At 37.9% G+C, this 24269-nt stretch overlaps 1 protein-coding gene across 8 annotated transcripts in view; it reads right to left on the bottom strand.

Annotated features, from left to right (window-relative positions):
• The window catches only part of RIMBP2 (RIMS binding protein 2), a 182820-nt gene that overhangs the window by 61328 nt on the left and 97223 nt on the right, over window positions 1-24269 (bottom strand). For all 8 annotated transcript variants that reach the window (XR_012765436.1, XM_075434840.1, XM_075434842.1 and 5 more), the window contains exons 7-8: window positions 10919-11008; window positions 3985-4107 (exon numbers count right to left, since the gene is read on the bottom strand). Coding sequence is in view for 7 of the 8 variants with exons in the window: in XM_075434840.1 (XP_075290955.1) it covers window positions 3985-4107; window positions 10919-11008 (213 nt within the window). In the remaining variant the exon portion in view is untranslated. The remainder of the gene's footprint in view (window positions 1-3984; window positions 4108-10918; window positions 11009-24269) is intronic.

Here is a 24269-nt window from a genome sequence, read left to right as displayed (position 1 = left end):
TCAGCTTCCCTTTTCTGCTTTGTTGATACATCCTGAATTTCTCAAAAGAGAAACTGAACTTCTCTTGACAGTGAAACAAGGCTAAATATTTCTCCAAACTTTCTGATAGTTGGAAAGCTGCAAAGCATTTTTTCAAGCTACTAATTTCCCGAGCATAGGAGGACACACATGAAATACATAATTAACTGCATCTGCTTGGGCATGGTTAGCGCTAAACAGGAGATTTAGGGTTTCAAGTTTGTTCAAGGTACTCTGCCAGCTCATAAGGTTTCTGCTTAAGGGAGAGAACTACTGAACATGAAAGGTCAGGTTCTCTATATCCACCAGGCAGATTTTGTCTCAAGGAAGGAAAACTTTTAAAGGCATTCTTAAGCAGAATAGTGAGATTTACAGAATGTTTCTCCCACATCCGTTAGAAATATTATTTCAGTAGAAGTTAAGAAAAATCAGTCAAATGATCAGATTTAGCTCTTATGCTGAAGAAATTTTGAGGAATCATTAAGTCAAATACTAGTAGATAAGCTAATTAAAGAGTGGAGAAATGAACATTGTTTGGTATTATCAAAGAAAAAAAGTACGTTATTTAGTTTGTTGTGAGAAAATAAAACACAGTTCATCATTAGAGGAGTTTCAAGTGTTCAAAAACATACCAGCATAGCAAAATCAATATCCAAACAAGGTATGAGAAATTAATTTTATTGCTCATGAAAGTGTTAGTGTGTTTTTTTGGCAGCATAGGAGTCCAGACAATAATAATTTGTATTTTGATTTGATGAAATGAGAATTAATGCCAATTTACTCAGAGTAAAGTGCAACCCTCCGCTGTTTTATGAGCCATGAATTCACAGTTCACTTCTTTTCCAGACTTTTCTCCTCTTATCTTTCTGCTTGAAGAAGTAAATTCCTGCAGCTATCCAGCTGGAATCCCACAATCATTATAATAGAGAGCACAGGCAAGCCATACCTGTTGAAATAGCTTCTAGGAGTTGATCCTACTTTCTGTAGGTACTAGCACACGGCTCACAATAAAACAGCAAATTGGTGATAAAGGTCTGTGAAACTGTCAGTTTTGTATGCCCCAGAAGAAAAGGAAGGAAATAACAGAAAAAGTAAATTATCCTCCATTGCTTGAGAAAAAATTCCTGCTTGTTCCTGGGGAAAGTTGTGTTAATCTATGGACAGATACCAGTGTATCGCTCTTCTATTTAATTAAGCAGTTTAATTTTCCTTTCCCAGTAGATGTATTTCTTATTTGCACATAATTCTAGATTAATTCCACCAGTGCTACCTGTTGACTGGTAAATAGGACATTGATAATTCACTGCACAACAATACACAGAATAGTTAACTCCACTTGGCATTGCCTAGTATGTGATGTGACTTCAGCAGCTCATGTATTCGGGAGCTGCTGGAACAAGTTGATTTACAGAGCAGTCAGCTTACTTTTGATAAACCCACAGTCTTTTGGAGGCTGAGCAAGAGGGATTGTAACTTATAACCACCTTTTATTTCCATCTGTAGCTGGAAAACCTTCTCCTCACCTCTTGAGTAATACCAAATAAAGCTTGAGAGAAGGTTTCAACAATGTAGTTACCAGTACAACAAACCAAAAATAAAAACCCCTCCTTCTCAAAATTCAGACAAGCAGGTAGCCATTTTCATCACTAAAATCACCTCCAAAATCCCAGATCTGTTCTGATGCAGCCAACAGCAATATTATTTTTCCACTTTAAGAGCAAGTCTGATGCAAGTCAAAATCATTAACAAATCCAATTTTAAATAAGTGAATGTACTTATGACAAGCATAGGCTAAAGCCACTTAGCATTATCAAAACATTCTGCAAAGAAAAATATTGCTCAAAATTTAAGATAACACTTATTTCCATTTCCATCTCCTCCTGCTCTCAGGGCATCCATCCCTCCTTTACTAGCCACTTCAGTGGTTTCAAAAAGGAAAAATTTGGCCTTGAAAAGATGAAAAATAAGCAGCTCTCTAGCAGTCTGTCAGAAAAGTTTCAGCACTGGATCAATGCTCCATTCCAAACAGAAAAACACATCCTTCATTTTTCTGAATGGCCTGAATTACAGACAAGTGTTTATAAATGTTTTCTCTCTAAAAATTCTCACTGTAGTCCTCATCAGTGTAGCTCCTCCACTGATGCAAATAGCTGTAACTGCATGACTTTTTTTTTTCCCCAGTAATCTTACCTGCTTAACTCTCTTCAAGGCCTGTTTTGGTGGCAGTTTTCCACATCACAACTTGCATATTTTCTACAACTAAGAAAACCTGGGAACAGTGGTCCATTCAAACCAGTTTGTGTTTCTACCACATCATGTGCTCCTTTCCACTGACTGCCTCTACCCCATCACATTGGGCACTAGCTCATTGCCTGTAAAGGAGCTTTCAGACCCTTCTCCATTACTGCTGATCCATCTATCAGTTTTGGCTTATCAAGTTACTGACTTCCATATTTATTTAATCAATGACACTTTGGGAATTTGCCTGTTTCCTAGCAAAGCACTGTTTCTTTCCCACCAACAGAACTTTTTTCGCACTTCATTTCAACGTATCACAGAACCATAGAATGCTTTGGGTTGGAAGGGACCTTTAGAGGACATCTAGTCCAACCCCCCCACAGCGAGCAGGGACATCTTCGACTAGACCAGGTTGCTCAGAGCCCCGTCCAACCTGGCCTTGATTGTTTCCAGGGTCAGGGCCTCCATTACCTCTCTGAGCAATCTGTGCCAGTGTTTCATCACCCTCATTGTAAAACATTTCTTCCTTCTATCCAGTCTAAATCTACCCTCCCTTAGTTTAAAACTGTTACTCCTTGTTCTGTCACAACAGGCGTTGCTAAAAAGATTGTCCCCATCTTTCCTATAGGTCCCCTTTAAGTACTGAAAGGCCTCAATAAGGTCTCCCTGCAGCCTTCTCTTCTCCAGGCTGAACAACCCCAACTCTCTCAGCCTTTCCTGGTAGGAGAAGTGCTCCAGCCCTCTGATCATTTTGGTCACTCTCCTCTGGACCCGCTCCAACAGGTCCATGTCTTTCCTGTGCTGAATACAAATTATTGCCCCCCTGAATTAGCTGGTAAGTAACAACCTCTTGGTTGATTCCATTTTCCAGCTGAATTTTACTCTTACTCTACCCCATCATCTCAGCTAGATCTTCTCTCTTTTAGATTCACCTGGTGAATTCCACTACTCATAAAATCATCTTGTCCCATGGCATTATGCACAATAACCCGGAAAACAGAAGCAAGGAAGCATCTTCAACTACATAGTGAAACCTCTGCTGAAGAATACACTTATGATTCAAAATTCATTATTGAATTTTTCAAAGTTGAAAAAGAAGCAGCAAATTGATGACATGAAAACAACTGTGTATTTAGAAAACAAGCATGGCTAGACAGCAATGGACTAAGCTTCTCTAGAAGCATGTTAAAAGAAAGGAGGTTATGTATCAGGTACTATAATTCTTTCTAACTAAACCTCTCTAATAAAACAATAGCAGGTGTCGCAACCCTGTCCTGACAATGGGATGTACTCTGCGCAGGCAATATGAGCTGGCACCAGCGGCTTCTTTCACAAGCCCACAATAGCATTTTGCATCAAGTTAGTCTGACATGTGTAGCTCTCTTTAAAGTAAAATATCTTGGAAGTTGTTCGTATTTCCTTCATCAGTGTAGTCACTTGTCGTCATTTTCTTCTCATGTTGCCTTGAACAACTGTATAGTGAAAACCTACATCCAATTAATTCTAAAGTATCAGATAAAGATCTCTAAAGATGTCTCTCCAATAGTTTGAGATCCCATGTAGGTACTTGGTCTACTGTATTCTGCACTTTTTATCATAACTAATAGGGACTTTCAGTCCCCTAGTTTGCAATGCACTTACACTTCTGTGACTCACTCAATGAACATCAGGAATATTAAACAAACAATAGAAGTACTGGATTGTTGGACTTCACGTCATTATACGTACCTTTAGGACCTGCTCTAAGTTCTCCAGCTTGGCTTGGAGCTGGTGTTTTCCCTTTACAGCCAAATCTCGTTCTTTAGTCACTCTGAGAAGGGTTTCTCTAAGATGGTCATAGTCTGATTTTACCTAGAAAAAATAAAATGTGATTATTTCCCAGACAGCTAATTAATGAAGGAAAACTATATCTGACACAAACATTTTTGCATGTTAAAATGGAAAAAGGGAAGAAATATTCAAAGAAAATAAGAAGAGTAAAAAATGGAAGGGAGTGTTCACTGAGGAAATTGTGTGCATCTCATATACATGTATGAAAAACATTGTCTTTTGACAAGGATTACAACCTGGTGACCAAACTGTACTTACGCATATGTTACACAAATTTAAATAAATAAACTATATAATGCACAAAATAAATGACAATCAAAAAATTCTTCATTTCTGTGGATCTCAGAGGCATCGGAGATGGGTGTTCTATACAAAGAGACAGAGATCTAACATACATATAGAAATATAACTCAAATTTGCATTTTTCTGGACTATCCTTTAGTGTAAATTGACTTCAGAATAAACTCAAATATACACAATCAGCCTGTGCTAACATTTGAAATCAGTGTCTCTAATTCAAAAACAGGTATTCTTCTGCAACAGAACCCTTGCTCTCCCTTAAAATATTTGCATACAGAAGGTTTTTAAAGCATCAGATACTCACCAAGTAGGATTTGTTTTCTGATTTACTTTACTTGGTGCTAGCTTAACCATTTCAGTGTGATTAAGTCTTTTTATACAGGATTTTGTGACTCATCAGTGATAGTGACTACTTCATAAACGCACACAGAAAATAAGAAAATACAATATTAAACTATTTTTTCCTGCCATGGAAAAGTTGTTCCTTTAGTTCAGATATGCTGAAAATTTTATTTCTTATCCCTGATCATTTTATGACTTTATGTCCTATATTGATGTATAACAATAGGATTGTTACAGCTTTTATCATATCAGAAACTGCAATTTTTACATTAAGAATGAAAATCCACCAGGAATAAACACGTGAGTAAAAAACCTCATAATGTTCACATACTCTTTCCACTTCCCTGCGATGTTGATAGAAGGTAAGAAAACAAAAGAAAGAGCCATAATATTTTTAGTGAACAGTGTTCCAAGAAGCATCTGTTTTCATCTGTTCACTGCAACGCAGGGCAGAAGCCTAAACAATGCTGGCAGGATTACTGACCAAGGCAAGGCAGCACAAAGTACTGGGGCAAGGCACAGGCTTTAATCTTGGTGCAGCTCATGATCCCTTCTAACTTCAGTTAAGGAAGTGACAATTTTTTTTTTTTCTGATTTAATTACTGTAATTTCTTGTTTTTTTTAAAGAACGAATGGCATTAAGCAATCTCTGACACTGACATCTCCTGGACATTTTCTGAAGCAATGTTTTGGAAACTGATTCAGCCTTTCTGTTTGCCTTCTGGCTCCAGTTTGTTAACTTGCAAATTTTGCCATGGACCGAACAATCTAAATGGTTTCTGCCAGCCCTCGTATTCATCTTTGCAAGAGGGCTCTTTAAAGTGCAGTGGACTAGAAAAAAGAAAGAGGAAAATGGAACAAATCATGTTTTCCACAAGAACTGGCGGGAGTAACTATGACTCTCTTAAGACGGGACCATAGTTACTAGCTGGGCTGAGCCGCAGATGTCACACCTCCCCGTGGTCCCGCTGGATGCCCTCCTGGGTAACCAAGTTGACCTCTGCCCCAGCGGGAGTTATAGTTACTTCCTCCCTATCGAACGGCCTCACCAACCGATCGATAGTAATTAAATACGGTGATACAAAATCCCGGCATCGACCGTGTTCGTTGCCTAGAGCCTCTGCCCACGAGTGGTTAGTTGGGCGCAACCAAGTTCTGCTGGAGGGTGGTGGTATTTGGTAATGACTATATCCTCAAACGATTGTGACAAAAAGGGCTGACCGATGTGGGTCATCTATGTATCGGTAGCCAAACGAGACATTGTGGCCATTGGTGCCACTGTGGCCATTGGTGCCACTGAGTGTTGGTGAAAAAGGGAATGGAAATGAGTGGGTTGGAGTTTGCGAACTCGAGATTGTACGGTTTGATTTTTTGACTCTTTCGCTGTTATTCCCAATGTTGTACCCTAACTACTACCAATAAAAGAAAAAACGAAATGATGATAAGGTGGGAAACACCGCACTACACCTCCGGCCTCCAAACTGGGAGGTGTGGTAGACACACTGGAAGGCTGTGCTGCCATTCAGCGTGACCTGCATAGGCTGGAAAGCTGGGCAGAGAGGAACCTGATGAGGTTCAACAAAGGCAAATGCAGGGTCCTGCACCTGGGGAGGAACAACTCAATGCACCAGTACAGGCTTGGGATGGACCTGCTGGAGTGCAGCTCTGTGGAGAGGGACCTGGGTGTCCTGGTGGACGACAGGTTGACCATGAGCCAGCAGTGTGCCCTGGCTGCCAAGAAAGCCAATGGAATCCTGGGGTGCATCAAGAAGAGTGTGGCCAGCAGGACGAGGGAGGTTCTCCTTCCCCTCTACACTGCCCTAGTGAGGCCCCATCTGGAGTACTCTGTCCAGTTCTGGGCTCCCCAGTTCAAGAAAGATGAAGAGCTACTGGAGAGAGTCCAGCGGAGGGCTACAAGGATGATGAGGGGACTGGAACATCTCCCCTACGAGGAGAGGGTGAGGGAGCTGGGCTTGTTCAGCCTGAAGAAGAGAAGGCTGCGAGGGGACCTAATAAACGCTTATAAATATCTGAAGGGTGGGGCCAAGCTCTTTTCAGTGGTGCCCAGTGACAGGACAAGGGGCAATGGGCACAAACTGAGGCACAGGAAGTTCCGTCTGAACATGAGGAAGAACTTCTTCCCTCTGAGGGTGACGGAGCACTGGCACAGGATGCCCAGTGATGTTGTGGAGTCTCCTTTTCTGGAGATATTCAAGACCCGCCTGGACAAGGTCCTGTGCAGCCTGCTGTAGGTGACCCTGCTTCAGCAGGAGGGTTCGACTAGATGACCCACAGAGGTCCCTTCCAACCCCTACTATTCTGTGACTCTGTGTGATTCTGTGATGCAATTATTGTCAACCTCATTTTTTTTTTCTGTGCACAGCTTTTTCTTCTCCTTTTCTCTCCTTTCTTTATAACTAAGGAAACGAATAAAAAAATGGATTTTCAGAATCTATTAACTTCCTGCATTCTTTGTATTTTATTTCATTGCTCAGATCAGTCATTGTATATTGTTGAAGAATAATGGAGTGGAAAAAGGAAGCAATGAAGTATCGCTATCAACGATGCAATTTTGTTATTGTCTGTGATTCTCAGTTAATTTACTGAGGACGAATGAAGTACAATATTTTGAAGAAGTTTCAAGAAAAGGTTACTTTCCACATACTTTAGTTTTCCCTGTCTCTAAAACAACTGACACCAACTGACTGCTTTCTTAAAGAATTTTCTAAAACTTACTAGTCATCATAGTCTGGATAATTTTTGGGAGCTAGCGAGCACGGTACCTTTCTGCTGTGTGTTTTTCCCCGCTGGCAGTGAAGGGGCTATCAGAACAAACAGTACCTACCAGGCTGGCAATGCAATTTTGGAAAGAGATGAATTAGAGACAGGTAGAACTGTAGATACTTTACACATCTCAGGACCTATCATTTAGGAACTCAAAGTACATACCTAATTAGTTAAAGTTTAGGAATACACAAATGGTTCTCATAACTTCTCTACTTTCTCTTTTGGCAGATCAACTTTCAAACAAAGTTCTGTGTACATTTTCATTTTGCATGTTCAAAGAACACAACCAAATCTACCAACCACCTTCCAGTAATTACTCTTGTTAATTCCAGCAACACCAATAACTTTTAATATTTCTACAGGGTATTCTTGCCAGGACTTCCTCCTCTGAAGATTGTGTATCACATAGAATGCTGTGATATATCCATTTATATAACCCATAAGGCAGCATAAAACTTGACAAGTCTGTAAGTCACTTTTTTTTTTATTATTTAGACAACATTTGTTCTTAAATGTGAATTTAGTGCTCTCTCCAAACAGGCTGATTAAGAACATACAGGATATACATGAACTTGAATTACACACAAAGCACATCAAAACATCAATGTTCCCAGTGGCAAAAGCAGTTGGCCTAAATAGAGTGCCATCATAAACAGTTCAAATTTCACGACAGAAGCAGGGAACATTTATCTGTGACGTTTCTCTGTTCAATGCATCAACCAATTTATTTTTCATCTCATACCTTCACACTTACTAAATGCGTCCTCATTTGAGTCAGTTGTAAAGACCAGAATACTGCTAAAGTGGCTTCCAGTTCCTGGACACTTCAACGGAAGCTAGCAGAAACCAGCACTTCAACAGAAAGTCAGCACACCAAAATGAACCAGCAGTTTATTTCATTGGTGAAAAGCTCCATCAACCTTATAAACCCTCATTTGCCTTAATTCTAGATGTCAGAGATCTGCCAATTTTTGAAACAACTGACGTTGTTCAGAAAATATTATTCAGAAACTACCATGGTAATGGTATGATTTCAGGTATTGTGAAAATAAATTCTGAACATATAATGCCTATTCTGTTTCTACATAAAAGCACTAGCCCATATATATTCAGACGAGCAGGAAAACAAGTCCGAGCCCAGTGTCATAGCACTCCTAAGGACATAAAATCTTTTGAAAAGTGCTCCACTCCAGGAATGCAACTTTGTTTCTCTTATGCAGAGTACCAAAACTAAATCATGTAAGTTAGCTACAGTTTTAGCTTTGTTTTGTGGATTTAAAGGTATCCAGCCTCTTTTCTAGAGTCACATTTCAGCAACTACATTCTGTGCTACATAACAGAATGCATAAACACTCCTCCAGACCCATTTGCTTGGATAAAGTTGGCCTGTTTTTCAAGCCAGTTCTCAAGGGTGAAAGATAATAAATTATTTTAGGCAGGTTTTGCCCTTCAGGGCTGAGCCCTAACTCTGTTAGAATTCTGCTCCAACCTCCACGTCCAAAGCTGTATAGTTTAACACTTTCTGAATAGTAAAATGTAATCTAAACTGCACAATCTATCCTCAGCCTCAGTGTGTGTGGTAAAAAAAACCAAACCAAAACCAACCAGATGGAAAAACCCAAGCAATTCCCTCAGAAAACCTGTTATGCAAGCAGGAAAACACAACATTTGTTAACATCCAGGGTATACTCCAAAGACTGCATATTGTTAAAATTGTTAAAAGTCAGAGCCTACACTTATAGTAAGTCTCCTACTGAAGCTGTGACACTAGCACAAGCATCCAGAACTGTCGCATTGAGCCTTTCAAGTGTTTAATATATTTGAAGAAACAAATACTCATAGTATGATAAATTCAGACACTACAACAGTAAAAGGTAATTTTATTGCTAACTTAATGGCTAAAGTGTCAAAGGTTGACTAAATTGCATTTACTAGGTTTTTCAATGTACCTCAAGCTCTTCACTATAGTAAGAGACAAATATTATCTATAATAAAGCATTATTAACCCTGTAGCTCTTCACTTTCTGGTAGTAAGAGGGTTAACAATTCTAGCGTCACCAACGTACTGAGCCTTCACTGCATTAATGCTGCATGGTATTCCTGTGGCAGCTGGAATATAGAACTGCCTAAGTAAGACTTTATGTGCCCTGTGAAGTACAGAGTAAAGGCAATGTGTAAACAACAATAAAGAGAAGAGAAAACCATTAGGAAAGGGAGAAATTCTAGACAGATGGATGAATAAAATTAAGTGATGCTATGATACACATGGCTTCCTCCAACCATAAAGTATTATTACACTGCCTTTTTATATAAAAACAATTTAAATTCCCCAGCAACAGAAAATTTCAGGTCTGCTTCAATAGCAGGTGCTACACACAAAATGTAGAGTACTTGCATGGCCATCTCTGAGTTTTAGTAATTTGCATTGTCTCAGGGACTTAATCAGCCCTCCTTTGGTTTGGAAATTCAGCAGTGGGCTACTCTGTGACACAGGCACCTCAGAGATCGCAAAGCATGCAGCTACCACTGTTCTGCAAGCTTTGAGGACAGGCTTTCATAGAGCCTGTGTGAGCTACAGCTCTTCTGATATGAATGAGGTTGCCGAGCAACTCACTTAAGCCCTGTAGAAATCCCAGATTGGAGTTTTATTTTTAGCTAAATGTAGCCCTGTAAAGTGGCTGGTTCATGATGTTTCTTCCACTGAATGCATATGGGGTGAGGTAAGGCACGTCAGTCTCTCCTGCCATGCTAGTCACGCCATGCAGTGTTTGCCATAGATATAATCACACTGTAGTCAGAAAGATATTTTTTGTCTTATAACAGGCACAAAAAAGAATTGAAGAATATTATTTACTATTAAATTAGTTTTTATATCAGGGCCTGGAATAGCTGAGACTATGCCATGTGCCATGCTACAGGGTAAATAACAACTGCTAAATAGAGTTTTGGACATTCGCTGCTGGACAAGAGCTTTTCAACATTTTATCAAGAAATTTAAAAATCTAAAGAAAAAATGCAGAAGTGTAGGAAAAAATCCTGCTAGATAGTGATTATTTCTATAAGTATTTCTCAGAAAAAGAAGGGAATTTTTCAATCAAATCTCATCAAAATCACCAAAACCATCTTTTTGCCAAAGCCTAATACCAGTTTACAATACTAAGAGAATATGCATCAGAGGAATGATATACCTCTCTAAAGTCTATCACTGTGTCTTAAATTTTCACATGAAAATAACATTTGAACATAAAATAAATTTTTGTAGTTTATTTTTTATTAAAATATTTTATGTTCTCTAGTAGAAACAAGCAAATCAGCAAAAATTACAATACAATCCACTTTTATCCACTCTGCAGCCTGATTTCTGTAACGAATGAATGTAAGAGAGCTGTGCTCACAGTGTTACCTGGTCATACTGCAGTGCTTTGTGGGACACACTTGCATACTGAAGGCTCAGGCGATTCTTTTCTTGCACAGCATCCTTCAGTTCATTTTCCTAAAACACAAGTAAAGAGTGTTATAGACCATTTATCTCCATTACAGTACATCCTATTAAGTGCTTAAGGGAGCAATGTTTTTGCATTATTTGGTATTAACAAACTATTAAGAGTAATATCAGGCACAGAGCCAAAGGCACTGAAGGTGCAGAAGCAGCAGATTAGCCTGCATTTACAGTTGGCTCTATTGTAAACCCACATGTTTTCCGTAGATGATCTGATTAAAGATGTGCAAGCAAAGAGAGGTGGCCTGACTTCACAGGCCTGGTGCCTACAAAATAATAAAAATAAACATCTCCCTGTGCATGTAACATAGATCTCAAACCTGGCTGTCTCACTTAATGCTGGGAAGAGAAAGAGGCTTGGCTCCCAGAAAAAGCGTAATGCTATCAAACTTCGGTCTTTAGAAAGTATTTTGAGGGCAAAAGCCAACAACCGGAATGTATAGGCATTTACGCATTTTTATATTCACACATTCCACTGTACTTATAATGTATAACTATAATATACGTACACATACACACTGTAATGCAAACATTTTTAGAATCTGGGTAGAGCATCTATGTACTACAGTGGCAGGCAAATCAGAAATGCAGATGGAAGTCAAGAGGTAAGTAACCTGCGCCTAAAGATCAAGGTATTAACTGCAGCCTCAGGAATGTGTTTGTATTTATTTAGACAGCACTGTAAGAAAAAAAAAGAAGTAAATAGAACTCAAATATACAGTCAAAGGTCAAACTAGAGGGGTGGAAATGCTTTGTCAGGTCAAACAAATCAAAATACATGCAGCTCAGGAAAAAACAGCTGCATCTTCTGATATTGTTGACAATTTCTTTTTCGCAGAAGTTCACAAAGGTACTTGTCTGAGCTTAAATCTCAAATTCAGTTCCTTATGAAAGCCGCAATCAGTCATGCTGGGCAATCTGTAATCTTTCCATCCAACAGCGTGCATTATACATTATCTTCTGAAAACATTGGTTATATTTGCCAAAAACTATACTAAGGCGGGCAAAACTGGGCCTGCTTTTGAGTGATTTATTTATGATTTTGCACCATTGAAATCCAAACTATCACCAGATTTCTCTACTAACTCTGATGAGGGGTTAAGAAAAACTGTCCAAGTAATGCCTTATCACAATTTCTCTTTAAAATTCTCAATAGGAATTAAACTGCCATTTTTTAATTTACTAAAGTAAGCCCTAAAAAAAGTATTTACAGATTCCGAATCTTAAGTCTTTTTCATATTACTTGAACAAAAAAAGTTGCTATTTTAAGCATACCCTTCTCACATCAGTTTCAGAACTCCTTGCGCACAAGATCCATGTTTTGAACAGAAAACTAGTGTTTTCAATAAAAAGTTGCTAAACTGCATATCTATCTAAATTGTTTCCCAGGCTTCACCACCTGAGCATCAGAACTAGTGAAGCTGACTGATTTCTGCCCAATGGCCACTTGACTAACATCTAAGAAGGTGCAACATCCAAATTTGATTGAAATTAACCACTGGGTTCAAAATTTATAGGGTCAGCTGAACAGGTAATATGATCATGTGAATAAGTTTTTCAATAGAAATGAGATTAAAATACCAGTTTTAGAAAACATATCATACAGTAAAGGCCATTCTGAGTAACAGTGATTTTGACATATCAATTAATTCTGCAGAAGATATCGCATTTCTGCCCACATTTGGAATGCCAATCTCACAGTTAAATTTGAACATAAACACAGGATAGGGAAATTATTTCAGCTGAAGTAACGACATGTTACAGCACCATCATCGTACGGTATCAGAACATCTCATCATCTGTGGGAAGCCGTAGTTTTGACTGAGTGTTAAGTGCTACTGCACTGAACTAAACCAGGATGACAAACTGCGGAGTATTCAGAGTCTGCCGACTGCAGATATACCTATCATCTCTCACATAAGGAGCTCAGCAATTATAATTTCCCAAGTCTGTTGAATCTGTTGTTCAGGGTGCAATTAAAAGTGGCAGTCAGGCTCTGTGAGATGCTAGACAGTTCTGAGGGCCAAAACAAGAAGAATTTCTTAGCTCACATTGTATTTTCAAAGGTGTGAACTAAATCAGTAAATATTTTTATAATATCAACAAACTGCACAGAACGGTTCCTTGGATATGCAAATAAATCATTGCATCCTATTAAGTGCTGAAAGTCACTTATAAAGCACAGTGTGTCTATTCTGCGCTTTACAAGGTGAAAATCAGCTACACTGCCTGCTCTGAAACCCCTACAACTGCAGGCTTTTGTCAAGCCAGATTTGACATTGACTTTAATGGATCAGTTTGCATTTGTTACAAATCAATACTGCTCAGCTGAGTAAAGGGGATCAAGTGACAATGAGTTACCAGGTTTAAATAATGTTATTAAAAGGAATTCAAGAAGAATGGGGGGAAGGAGGGGGGAGGAGAGGAGAGGAGAAGAGAAGCAGCATAATTGATGGCAATCTAGGCCAGCATGTTTCACACCCTACTTAAATTCTCCAGAATGGAAAACAGTTTGTGAGAGATGGCACAGCAACTGGGCTGGCTGTTAGTCCTAACTGAAGAAAATACATTTGATTATGTTATTTGCAAAGATGGATAGAAGTAGGGCAGTAACTATCCCAGTTTCATTGATCTTTAGTTATAAGCTTATTTCTTCTTGCTTATATCTCTGTTCATCGTAGTGGCAATATCTCTCAGTGTTCTTTTGCATTTGCCAGGATAAAGCCCACCCATGTTCCTCGTCCCAACTACATCTGTAAAGATCAAGAATCATCTGAAACAGCAGAAGGAATTACTGGCACACTTCTGGCCTAGAAAATACACAGATAGAGACCCAACAACTAAAACTCAGGTGCAAAATTTCCACTTGCAGTATTTGCAATAAGGATAGAATGTATTTGTATACATTATCAGTGTGTTTAGAAGTGACAAAAATACATGTACGCTTATAATATTTAGATTGCTTGCTCTCAGAAAAAGCATTAAGGAACAATGAATAAATGACTGAAAGGTCTCAGAGTAGTAACATGTAGTGAAAGTCAGAAACTAAACCGAATTCTTTTAAGTTATAGCCAAGTTCCTTTATTGGGCTATGTCTTCTGGAAATGATCAAAGTCATAATTACTATCAACTCAGAAATTCCCACAATGTTAGTTTCAATCGTTTGTTGACTTGAGTCATCTCTCAACAGCAACAAACCCTTACAACAGGGGCTCTGACAGAAGAAATCTGATAGATTTAGCTGCAAATGTTTAGCTACTGCAAAGTATTATCAGACAAGTCCCTAAAAGTAACCTGTGCTGTGGCTAACTAAAGCAGCACATACAACTGTCCGAAGGGGAACACAAGCTAGTTTCTGTGTAGTACACATGAACAGCACTTCACCAAACAGTTATATGCTTTCTCAGAATTCCTCATGAATAGTTTCTCCAGTGTTAAATGATTCCAGATGCTAACTGTCACTTGGAGAAACACTCTTACAGTACTCATCATACATCTCCTCTTCTCATCATCTCCTCTTCTCTCGTGGCTGTGAAACACCACCTGGATTTTTGCAAATGATAGTTAAGCATCACTGCAGTTTGTGATTTTCCGTCTAATCAATTGACTTCAGTTTGGTCCCTTAGCAATATCCACCTCAATACTTTCCAGATTAGTTAAATATAAACCTTCAACAAAAAAGACCAAAGCTTATCCCAGCTACGCCAGAACTAAACTCAACCAAATAGGCAATTCATATATTAAAAAAGTGAAGTCATGTAGAGGAAAATTACATTTTTACTGTTTTCTTCCATGTACAAACCAGAAAACTCAGATTTTTGGTATAAAAACTTATTGTTCCACAGTCAGTCTCTGAAAGTTGCCAGTTCATGGCTGCTCTTCTCAAACTTGTTGTCATTCCACCATTGTGTCTATGCCCATTTGACTGGAGCCGGAGTGGCACACAGAAGGGTGTTTTTCATTTGTGGGGGGCATCCAACACATTTGATTATCATTTTACAATGTTGTGAGTTGTCTTCATTAGGATTTTATGGTTAGATCCTGAAAGCACTTTGACACTTCAGACACATTTTAAGGGAGACAGATGCCTTTTGAGTTTGGTTTCGGTTTCTTCTCAGTAGCTGCTGTGTTTTGGATTTACAACAGGAAGAATGTTGATAACACTGATGTTTTCAGTTGTTGCTAAGATATCAAGGACTTTCTCCAGTCTCCCGTGTGCAGTTAATGAGCAGGTGTGCAGGAGCTGGAAGGAGCACAGCCAGGCAGCTACCCCAAGCTGGCTGATGGAAATATTCCATAGCATGAATGTCATGCTGACTTTATAAATGGGAGTTGGCCAAGGGGCAGGACTCTCATTTTTTTTTTTTTTTTCCCTCTTTTCTGTGAGTTCAAATCCTCTCTTGTTTAGGAGTTCAGACTTTTCTTGGAGTTCAGTGCTTCTAAGGAGTTTTGCAAAATTTGCGAAATCTGCAAGGTCCAGGTTCCGCTATCGCTGCTTGGGGACTGGCTGCAAATCAGTCATTGGCTAGTGAGAAAATTGTATTGTGTATATTTTGTTTTGCATATTCATTATCATTACTATTCTAATTATTATCATTATTAGTAGTAGTAGTTCCTTTGTTGTCTTCTTAAACTGTCTTTATCTCAACCCGCGAGTTTTACCTTTTGTCCATTTCTTCTCCCCATCCCACTGGGAGCAAGGGGAGGGGTGAGCGAGCGGCTGTCTAGTGCTTAGTTGCCAGCTGCCAGGTTAAACCTTGACATCCAGTCATCTTTCTTCTCACACGGGAAGGCTACGCTTCCTTAAGATGGTATACTGAATTAAACAGTGTATTTTTCCATTCTCTCTCCTTTACTTGGCAGCTAGCACTGCATGCATTAACAACAGGGCAACACTTCTCACTTTAGCTCTTACAACTGCCAATTCCAAACAGAACCTTCAAGTCAACAGAAAGAAGAGGTCAGCAAATACATAGGGCAGCCATCACAAATGTCAGACTTACTGGCAGTAGGCTGGATATGTGCTTTTTGCTTCCAGCTTGCCTGTGAATGCTAGGGATTCTCCGCTACAACCTTCCCCACTCTTAATTTAATAACTCTACCAGGTTCTAAAGGGAACATGCAAAGATGCACCACTCTGTTATTGCTTGGACCTTAGAGGAGACTTTGTGGGATTTTGCAATTCATTTTGAAACTTGACATGATTCAGATTTTTAAAATTCTTGACAATAAACCAGTACTAGTCCAAAAAAACAAACCTGTGGAAAGCATTACCATGAACTCTCACCTCATCCTTTTTTCTTTCATACAAATAGCTTTTGACTTCTTTTTACAAATTTAATGAGAGTTTTGTCCTTTTTTTCACCTGCTGCCCTCTCCCTGTTCTTCATTTATTCACTGTATGTAACAATTCTGACAATTTAATTGTGCCTAAGAAGCAACATTTTACTATAGTCCAATGAGGTCTACCATTTAACCTATGCAAATCAATCCACTGCAGCAGGTAATAAAGACAAGTTGGGTGAAGATTAAGAACTCATCAAGCCAGTTAGTCCAAGACACAGTACAAAGGGAAATGCTGACGAAATGTTAGCAGAGTAATGTGCAAGTGAAAAGGAAGCAGTACTTCATACTTCCAGAAAAGCTTCTCACCAGTCTCTAGAGTCTTGACACGGGGTTTCAATTATTAGTTGAACAATCTGTCACCCCCTTTCTAATGATGTTGCTATACAATCGCCATGTAAAAAAAATCACGAGCTTAAAGCAATTTAATTACTAGTCTAGTATGTATCCAAAATTTTTACAGAGAAATGAATGTGGAAAATTAATAATAAGGAAAGAAACAATAGAAGCTGTATGTAGAACTATTTCACCTTCCCCCAGAAAAAAATTAAAACACTGTCACAGATTCGCATCAACTAGCTACAGAACAAACAAAACCTAACCTTTTATAATTTACGTAGGCAGAAGTTGCACTGAGCTTAGATTGCTCCTGCTTAAGCTTTCTTATCAAGCTAAATACAAGACACGTAAACCATACTTACATATATTACACATGTGGTGGTATGCCAATCAAGCTGTATTCACATCAGGACCATAAGTAGCATAATTTGCAAAAAGAATCTGAAATGTCTTTAGCATGTCAGACAAAATTGCAAACAGAAAGGATATTTCCTGCTGGATGTAAGGAATGCTTCAGGCATTCTCAGCTCAGACAGGCATTTTGATTTAAGAAAACAACCCTAAGGATGATTTTTTCAGAATCTGCAAAGTAAACTGAATCAGAAAATTGACAGCTCTCCCAAATGTGTATAAACACAAGCAGTCCTGCAGTGTACCAGTTTTTAAGGGGTGCCCAGAGCACTACACAGATGTAAAGGCTCACACACCAGTACATACTTTGCAAAACATGAGATGATTAATAAAGAAACATCCATGAAAAATTAAAAATAAGACATTTAAAATAAATTGTGTTACCTTATATATGAGTTGCATCTTTTAAAGTGCAGAAATGAAGGCAAAAATGTATGTTCGTAACAGAGCAAAAGTAGAAATTCTCCCACGGATATGAGGACTGACTATACAAATTCATGGTAGGAGGATGACTTCTGTAGATTTAATACAATCAGACACCGCTGTCTGGGTAACAAGGTTCTACATTGCCTGGAGAAAGGCATCTGTTGCCCTGTGTGCTAGTTTGCTCATCCATCAATTATTTCTGTTTAAAGAAACGTTATAGACTATCCATTTATTTGTAGCTTTTTTACTTTGAGACTTATTTTTGCCAGTAACCTGGAATGACTGTATTAGAACATTCTGATTATAATTCCCTGTGATAGTTCTCTATTTTGATAATACATGAATAGAATTAATCCAAGAGAAAAGTGAAAACCTCTAGTCTACAGGTACTTGAAAAGGAAAAAATGAAGAATCTTCTGATCTTTTCCCATGTTTTTTTGCCCTGTAAATGACTCACTTCTAAGGTCAGTTTCATCTCCACCAATTTGTTTTTTTCTCTTCTTCTAAGAGCTAGATTTGAAAGGCAAAGCTGACTCATTCTGAATAGTACATCGCAGAACTATTTAAGAACCTCAACTTGGGCAAGCTAACAGAGCTAGGCTGAGGCACAGCCTGTGCAACAAACTGCCATTAAAACCTTTCTGATTTTGTCTTTGTAATTAGTATGTGGATGATCCAAGAAAAATACAGGCTGTCCTGCATAATGCCAACCACTATACAACATAGCACTGAGCAAAGTGGAACCAGAAGCAAGCAGAGAAAAACAGCTGTCACGAGAGATGTTGCTGTTATGTTACTGTTAATGTTCCGATACCACTTCCATTACATCTGACAGCTTTGGATGCACACCGAGAAGATAAAAGTGGGATCAAAGAAAGCACTGAAAGATGCTGAATGTCCCCTACCTGTCCCATGAAGGGTCCAGTTCTCTTCAGTACTGGCTTCCACAGTAATCAACTTTGACAGTTAGCAAGTTCCACTTTTAATAAATTACTTCTTATAAGTTAGTGGAAAACTATTAAAGGCGATGAAAAAGTATCAAAATACTCTTTTATTCTGAAGTGTTTTACTATTTCCATTTGATTCTTCCTCTCAATTGTCATGATGAAGTACACGTTAGCAAGTAGTACACGAAAGTAGTCTGACATTTTATGGTGTTAATATTTAAAAATTAAGGGATTTCTACAGAGATTATTAACAGACATATATACATTTTTTCTGCTACCACTCTTAAGATAAAGGAAGATCTACTCAGAAATGCTTGCATTTTAAATAAGATCACTTCACAATTCAATTTTTTTCATTTTAAAAATAGGAACTTTCCATGCAATTATACATTGTTCTAACAAAGGAAAACAAATGCAGCTTTACCCCTCTAATCAGTAGGCTGAGTTTAGCATAAGAAACACCACATAAAAATAGCACTTCTTAAAAAGCACTACTAAATAAGGAATGCAGGAAATGTAGCAGTTTGTCGGACTTGGAAATCACCAGTGTCTTTGCACTACAGTGACCAGGACCAGACGTTATAGAAGAAGCACAAACAATTAATGCACAGTATTATTTTTCACTTCAGTAAGACTCTGAAGATAACAACTTTTGTGCTGCCAACTCATTCACACTATTTTCGTCTTGTCCTTTGGAGTATTAGCTTTTCACGCACCTGTTTCTCACAACTTGTCCATACAACTTTTTCTACCGCCTCAAATCTGTCACCCCTATAAAAACACCGATTTACACGACAAGGAACTCACTGCCATGTTTTACAGGATCAGAAATGAAAAGGACAGATCAACATCAGATTCACCTGAACTTCAGGAAGAGTCCTCTATTTTAGAATCACATGTAACCATGTTTGATTTGATGGTGCTCAGACTATGGCTGTCACTGAAAATTCTTCGTCACACTCTCCATCTTCTTTACTTCACCTATGGCATTCTTACACCTTTTAATCATTAAAATGGGTAAAGTGATAACTTTGGATATATCCAAGTGCAATGGCGTTATTATAGCATCCGTACTCATGAATAAACAACACAACAGACATTCTAGCTGCCGCTGCTTGCAATGAATTACCAAATATGCAAGTTCTCTTCAAGACATTACTTTTGGACTTTATACCTACCATGGCTGAAGGAAGTAATGATGAAGACAGTAAAAAAGCAGACATTCCCCATGATAACATTATTTAGTATTTGCTATCATGTTTGTAGTTTATGATGCCTTGTTTCCCCCATGAGGTACATGGAATGCACCAACAAGATTCTATACTCAAAAGCAAAAGACCTAAACATCTTTGCAGGCTTCCAGTTCACAACACAGACGGAATGAAGTCTCTAACTGGCAGTGAGTGGCATTACTTTTTTTCTTGTTAACTTCTGCAGAAAATATCAAACACTACCCCAACAAGCAAAGAAAGCAATTGTATAGCTTATGTTTTCAGTGTCATCTTTTAAAACCTTCTCAGCATTTGCAGTGAAATGTTATTATTGGACAGCTGCTTAATTCCTTAATGACAAAATCATACATTATCTTGTGGCAAAGTTGCATACAAATGTATAGCTGTTAACTAAAGAATGAAGTAAAGGTAATTTTAGGCCTATCAACTTCAAAGAAAAATAAGGGATAAGGGAGAGGTCAATTATCATCAATAACAAGCTATTTATGTATGTTAATGATGTAATACTTGCATTTTCACACTGTTCCAATAACTAAAAATAAGCAATGTTGATAATGCTTTCATCAGTCACCATACAAAAAAATATTTTGATAGGTACAGGTTTTAATAAAAGCTTTGTACCGAAGTAATTCTACCAACAATACAACGGCTGTTCCTACTTCAGTCACCCAGAGCACCTGTACAATGTGCTTTAGCTTTTGTTCAGGCTACCTTCCCAAAGATACCCCCTCACCTCAAGTTAGCCAAACTACTACTTAATATTTCCTTTAAAAAGCAAGTACATTTGTGTTCCACCTTCCAAATAACATCCAGCTGCTGGAATATAAACACAGTCAAAGATACAGTAAAAATGCATTTCTGCAGCCTTTAGTAGTGAATTAATCTTAAACTTAATATTACAGCAGTGTTTTCCCCTCAAACAGTATTAGAAAGTTAATCAATTTGACTTGCGAGCTGAAGCAAAATCAATATTTATTCAGGGGCTTTTCTTTCAATTATTTTTACGTTCACTTCTCAACACAATCAATTAATCCATGTATCCGAGAGACAGAGGGTCTAATTCTTATTCACCATGGCACAGTCCTAGCTCCTCCAGGGACAACTTATACCCAAGGGAAAGAAAACAATAATCTTAAATTATCAACTGCTAAGGGAGAAAGGAGTGAACAAGGTCCCTGGTCTTGTATTAAGGTACAGAGGAAACACAGCGTGGCTTAAACATTAACCGCATTTGAATGCTGGTATCAAGCTGGCACTGTCTGAAGGGGACATTCCCTACTGCCCCCTTAGCAAATATTTTCTTTCTATTTTACCATCATACTACATATTTTTTGCTTCACATCTCCAATTGGTAGTAAATTGTTCTTTTGCCTTGAGTCCAGTGGATGTGTCAAAGATCTGTTCCACTCCCACTTTGTGATAATTCATAAGAACCTTGCTGTCCACATTTTCCACTTACTTCGGTTTCACTACTGGCAGAACAGAACACATCAGCTACAAAACTTGAAGCAAGCTGTTCTGATCACCACTGGAGCTCATTAGGGACACGGCTGCAACAGATAACCTCTATTCAATAATCGACCGAGGCATTAAGGTTTCTGTTTGATGACCAACAGAACACCTACAGAAGACCAGTGAATGGCAATGTGAACTTGGAGATCTTTCAGCAGAATACCTTCTAGGATCTTCTAAAGACCATATATGTTGGTATTCTGCTAACACACCAGTTGCAGATGCTTTTGTAGAGGAATAGCTCATGGAAAGATCTTGTCAACTTTGATTAAATTGTCAAGTTCTTTGTGCTATTGCTTATAATAGAAATTTCTTATTCTTACCGAAATAGAGCAAGCCATTTCTTGTTCTATTTCACTGATATTAAAATGCAATTAGTTATATCAGCTTTCACAAATATTTCGCAAAAAGCTTTCCTTTTTGTCATGCACAAAGAGGAGAGAATAGCAAACAAGATCAACTGTTGTCATGGTAACGTCATGCCACAGCAGGTGAAAAACTCAGTCCTGTGCACTAGAAAAGGATGAAATGTACCGAACCTAAGCAGAACATCAACTAAAGCTCACCAAGCTAAGTGCTTTTTCATAGACTGGCGTATTTTAAGCAATATATTTAGAGAGGCAAATGTTAAAAAAAACTGTGTGAACTCTGGTCACCTTAGTAATTATTCAATTGTCTCAGAGGAATTTTATTAGGCAGACATTTATATTGATATGTCGCATAATTTTGGAAATCTGTATGCAATGTTTAGCACAATTTTAAAAAAGTACAAGTGACTTGAAAACAGAAGATAATTTTTCATTTCAAGACAGATACAAGAAAAATATGCTGAATAATTTTAAGGGTTAGATGCCAGAAGCATCCTTCAAAAACAGCTCTTCATGCTCCAAAAGTTCTATTTTCAGAATAGATAATATTACAGCCTTCAAGTAAGACCGTAAAATCAATTCTTCATCTTCTGTTAAGCTAAGATGGTATATATAAACACTAAACAAACTTATGAGTGAACCAAAACAAAGTATTTTGGGCCACAGCTTGCCCTGTATGATTTTTTTAAGAACAGCTATACAAAACTGTACCTAAAATTATTTACAAGCAAGCGCCCAGCTCAAAACATTTCATTCCCATTTACAGAGATTGGAACCATGCTTGGCATTCTCTCCTCAGGGAGAACAAACATCCAGGTGAGTCACGAAGTCACCTTTGATCTGCAGGGCTCTCAAACAATGGCAAAACACCATGTATCATATTCTGTTAATCCAAGGTGTTCTCAAACCATTTTCGACACAATTTGAAAACTAGAAAAAATGGAACTTTATGTGATGTCTTACATAATACAACATTAAATCTGAAAGGGCTACATAGTTTGTTCTAAACAATACAGATATAATTTTCTCCATCCATTTAGCAAAACGTAATGACTTTAAAGCTTAATAGTTTTACTACTTCTGTATTTATAGGTGTGAATACTTACACATACTATTTTTCTAAGGAGTCTCAAGAAAAATACATCACAAAACAATGAGTTTAAACAGTCTTCCAGTCAGAATTTGAAATTTATTCATTACTCACAGTCCTTGGGCAGGCAAAGAGTGAACTGTGCATTCATCCTTCCTAAGTGCCAAAAAAGAGAAGATGGCTCTATCGCCTAACTACAGCAATGTTGTTTCTTATGCTTCTACTCAGTATCATCAAATGTCCTGTCGCAAGGATATCAGGAGAAATACAATAGCTAGCAAATACTAGAATTCACTCAAAAAGATTATTTTTTTCTAATAATATGTCATTATTTTATTATTTGAAATTTAGTTCAACCGTGAATACCAGTAATGTACCAAACTTCATATTAGGCACTACCCAATTAGAAGAAAGTCCTTGTCTAAATATATTATGTTTTGGTTTTTAAAGCATATGACAATATAGGGGCTAGAATCAAGTCTAATTAACGTATAATTCTGGAGGCAAGAAATCCTCTGCATATGCAAAAAGGAAAGTAGCTTTACAGTTTTTAAACAGTGGCTGCTTGAAGACACCTTGCAGCTTGGAGTTAAAAAAAAGATATTAGGCGAGGTTATTTGACAGAGTGCAAATGAAGAGGATGAAAGCAGTATCTCCACGAGAATAATACTTCTGTATATTGATATATGTACACGCTGAGGATGTCAATAGTTTGTACAGTAAACCTGAGAGAAATGCATGATACCTGTTCTTCACAAAGAGAAACTCAGTAATTAAAACCAAAAAACGTTCATTGATTTTGGATTCCTCTGCTGGTTGTAGACATCCCTGAAAAACTGGGGCAGTCCCCAGCAATGAACGCTTGGGAAATGTGGTCTGAGATGATTTGACGGGCACTGAACAGCAACAGGAAAGCAGAGTCAGAGACAGACACTAACACAAAAATCCTCCTGTGTATCACACTCTACACAAACATAACAAGTCTTTAAACCTTTAAAGTACTACCACAGCTTCTTATTTTGCTGTCATAAATCTGCTCTACATTTCTGTAGTCTATAAGGACAATTTTCCAGGCATTTTTTGAGGAGAGCAGAACATAGACAAAATACTTTGTGTTAACACATCATAAGAAACAAAACAAAATCTAAACAATATATTTGCCATGTTACTTTTCCTTATCTTCTCTTTCCTAAATCTAATTAAAGATGCCAGGAAGATATTTATATACAGTTCTGCTTAGTATAAAATAAAAAGAAAATTAAATCAGCAAGGCCCCAATTCAGGCAAGGAACTAACTTCTTAAGAGCAGTGGAATATTGAAGCAATTTATCCAAAACCCCCTAGTATTTTCCCCTTCATTAAACTCTGATACAAATCCAAACAGAGTCCTGACTGCTTTCAACAGGGTAGAAAATCATCAGCTAGAAATCTGCATTAAAGCTGCAATCAGACTTATTTCTTTGCTATTTCCAAGTCGTAGCAAACATATTATTTGGTGTCTCCAATTAATCTTAAATTTGCTTCAACGTGACTAATTAGGTGTATATTACCCTCAGTGTTAAACCATTAATTATTTCATTACTTAGA

Source organism: Opisthocomus hoazin, chromosome 13 (assembly GCF_030867145.1).
Source record: "Opisthocomus hoazin isolate bOpiHoa1 chromosome 13, bOpiHoa1.hap1, whole genome shotgun sequence".
Lineage (NCBI taxonomy): Eukaryota > Metazoa > Chordata > Aves > Opisthocomiformes > Opisthocomidae > Opisthocomus > Opisthocomus hoazin.
Note: the sequence above shows the minus strand (reverse complement) of the source record. Positions and strands in the feature narration are given on the sequence as shown.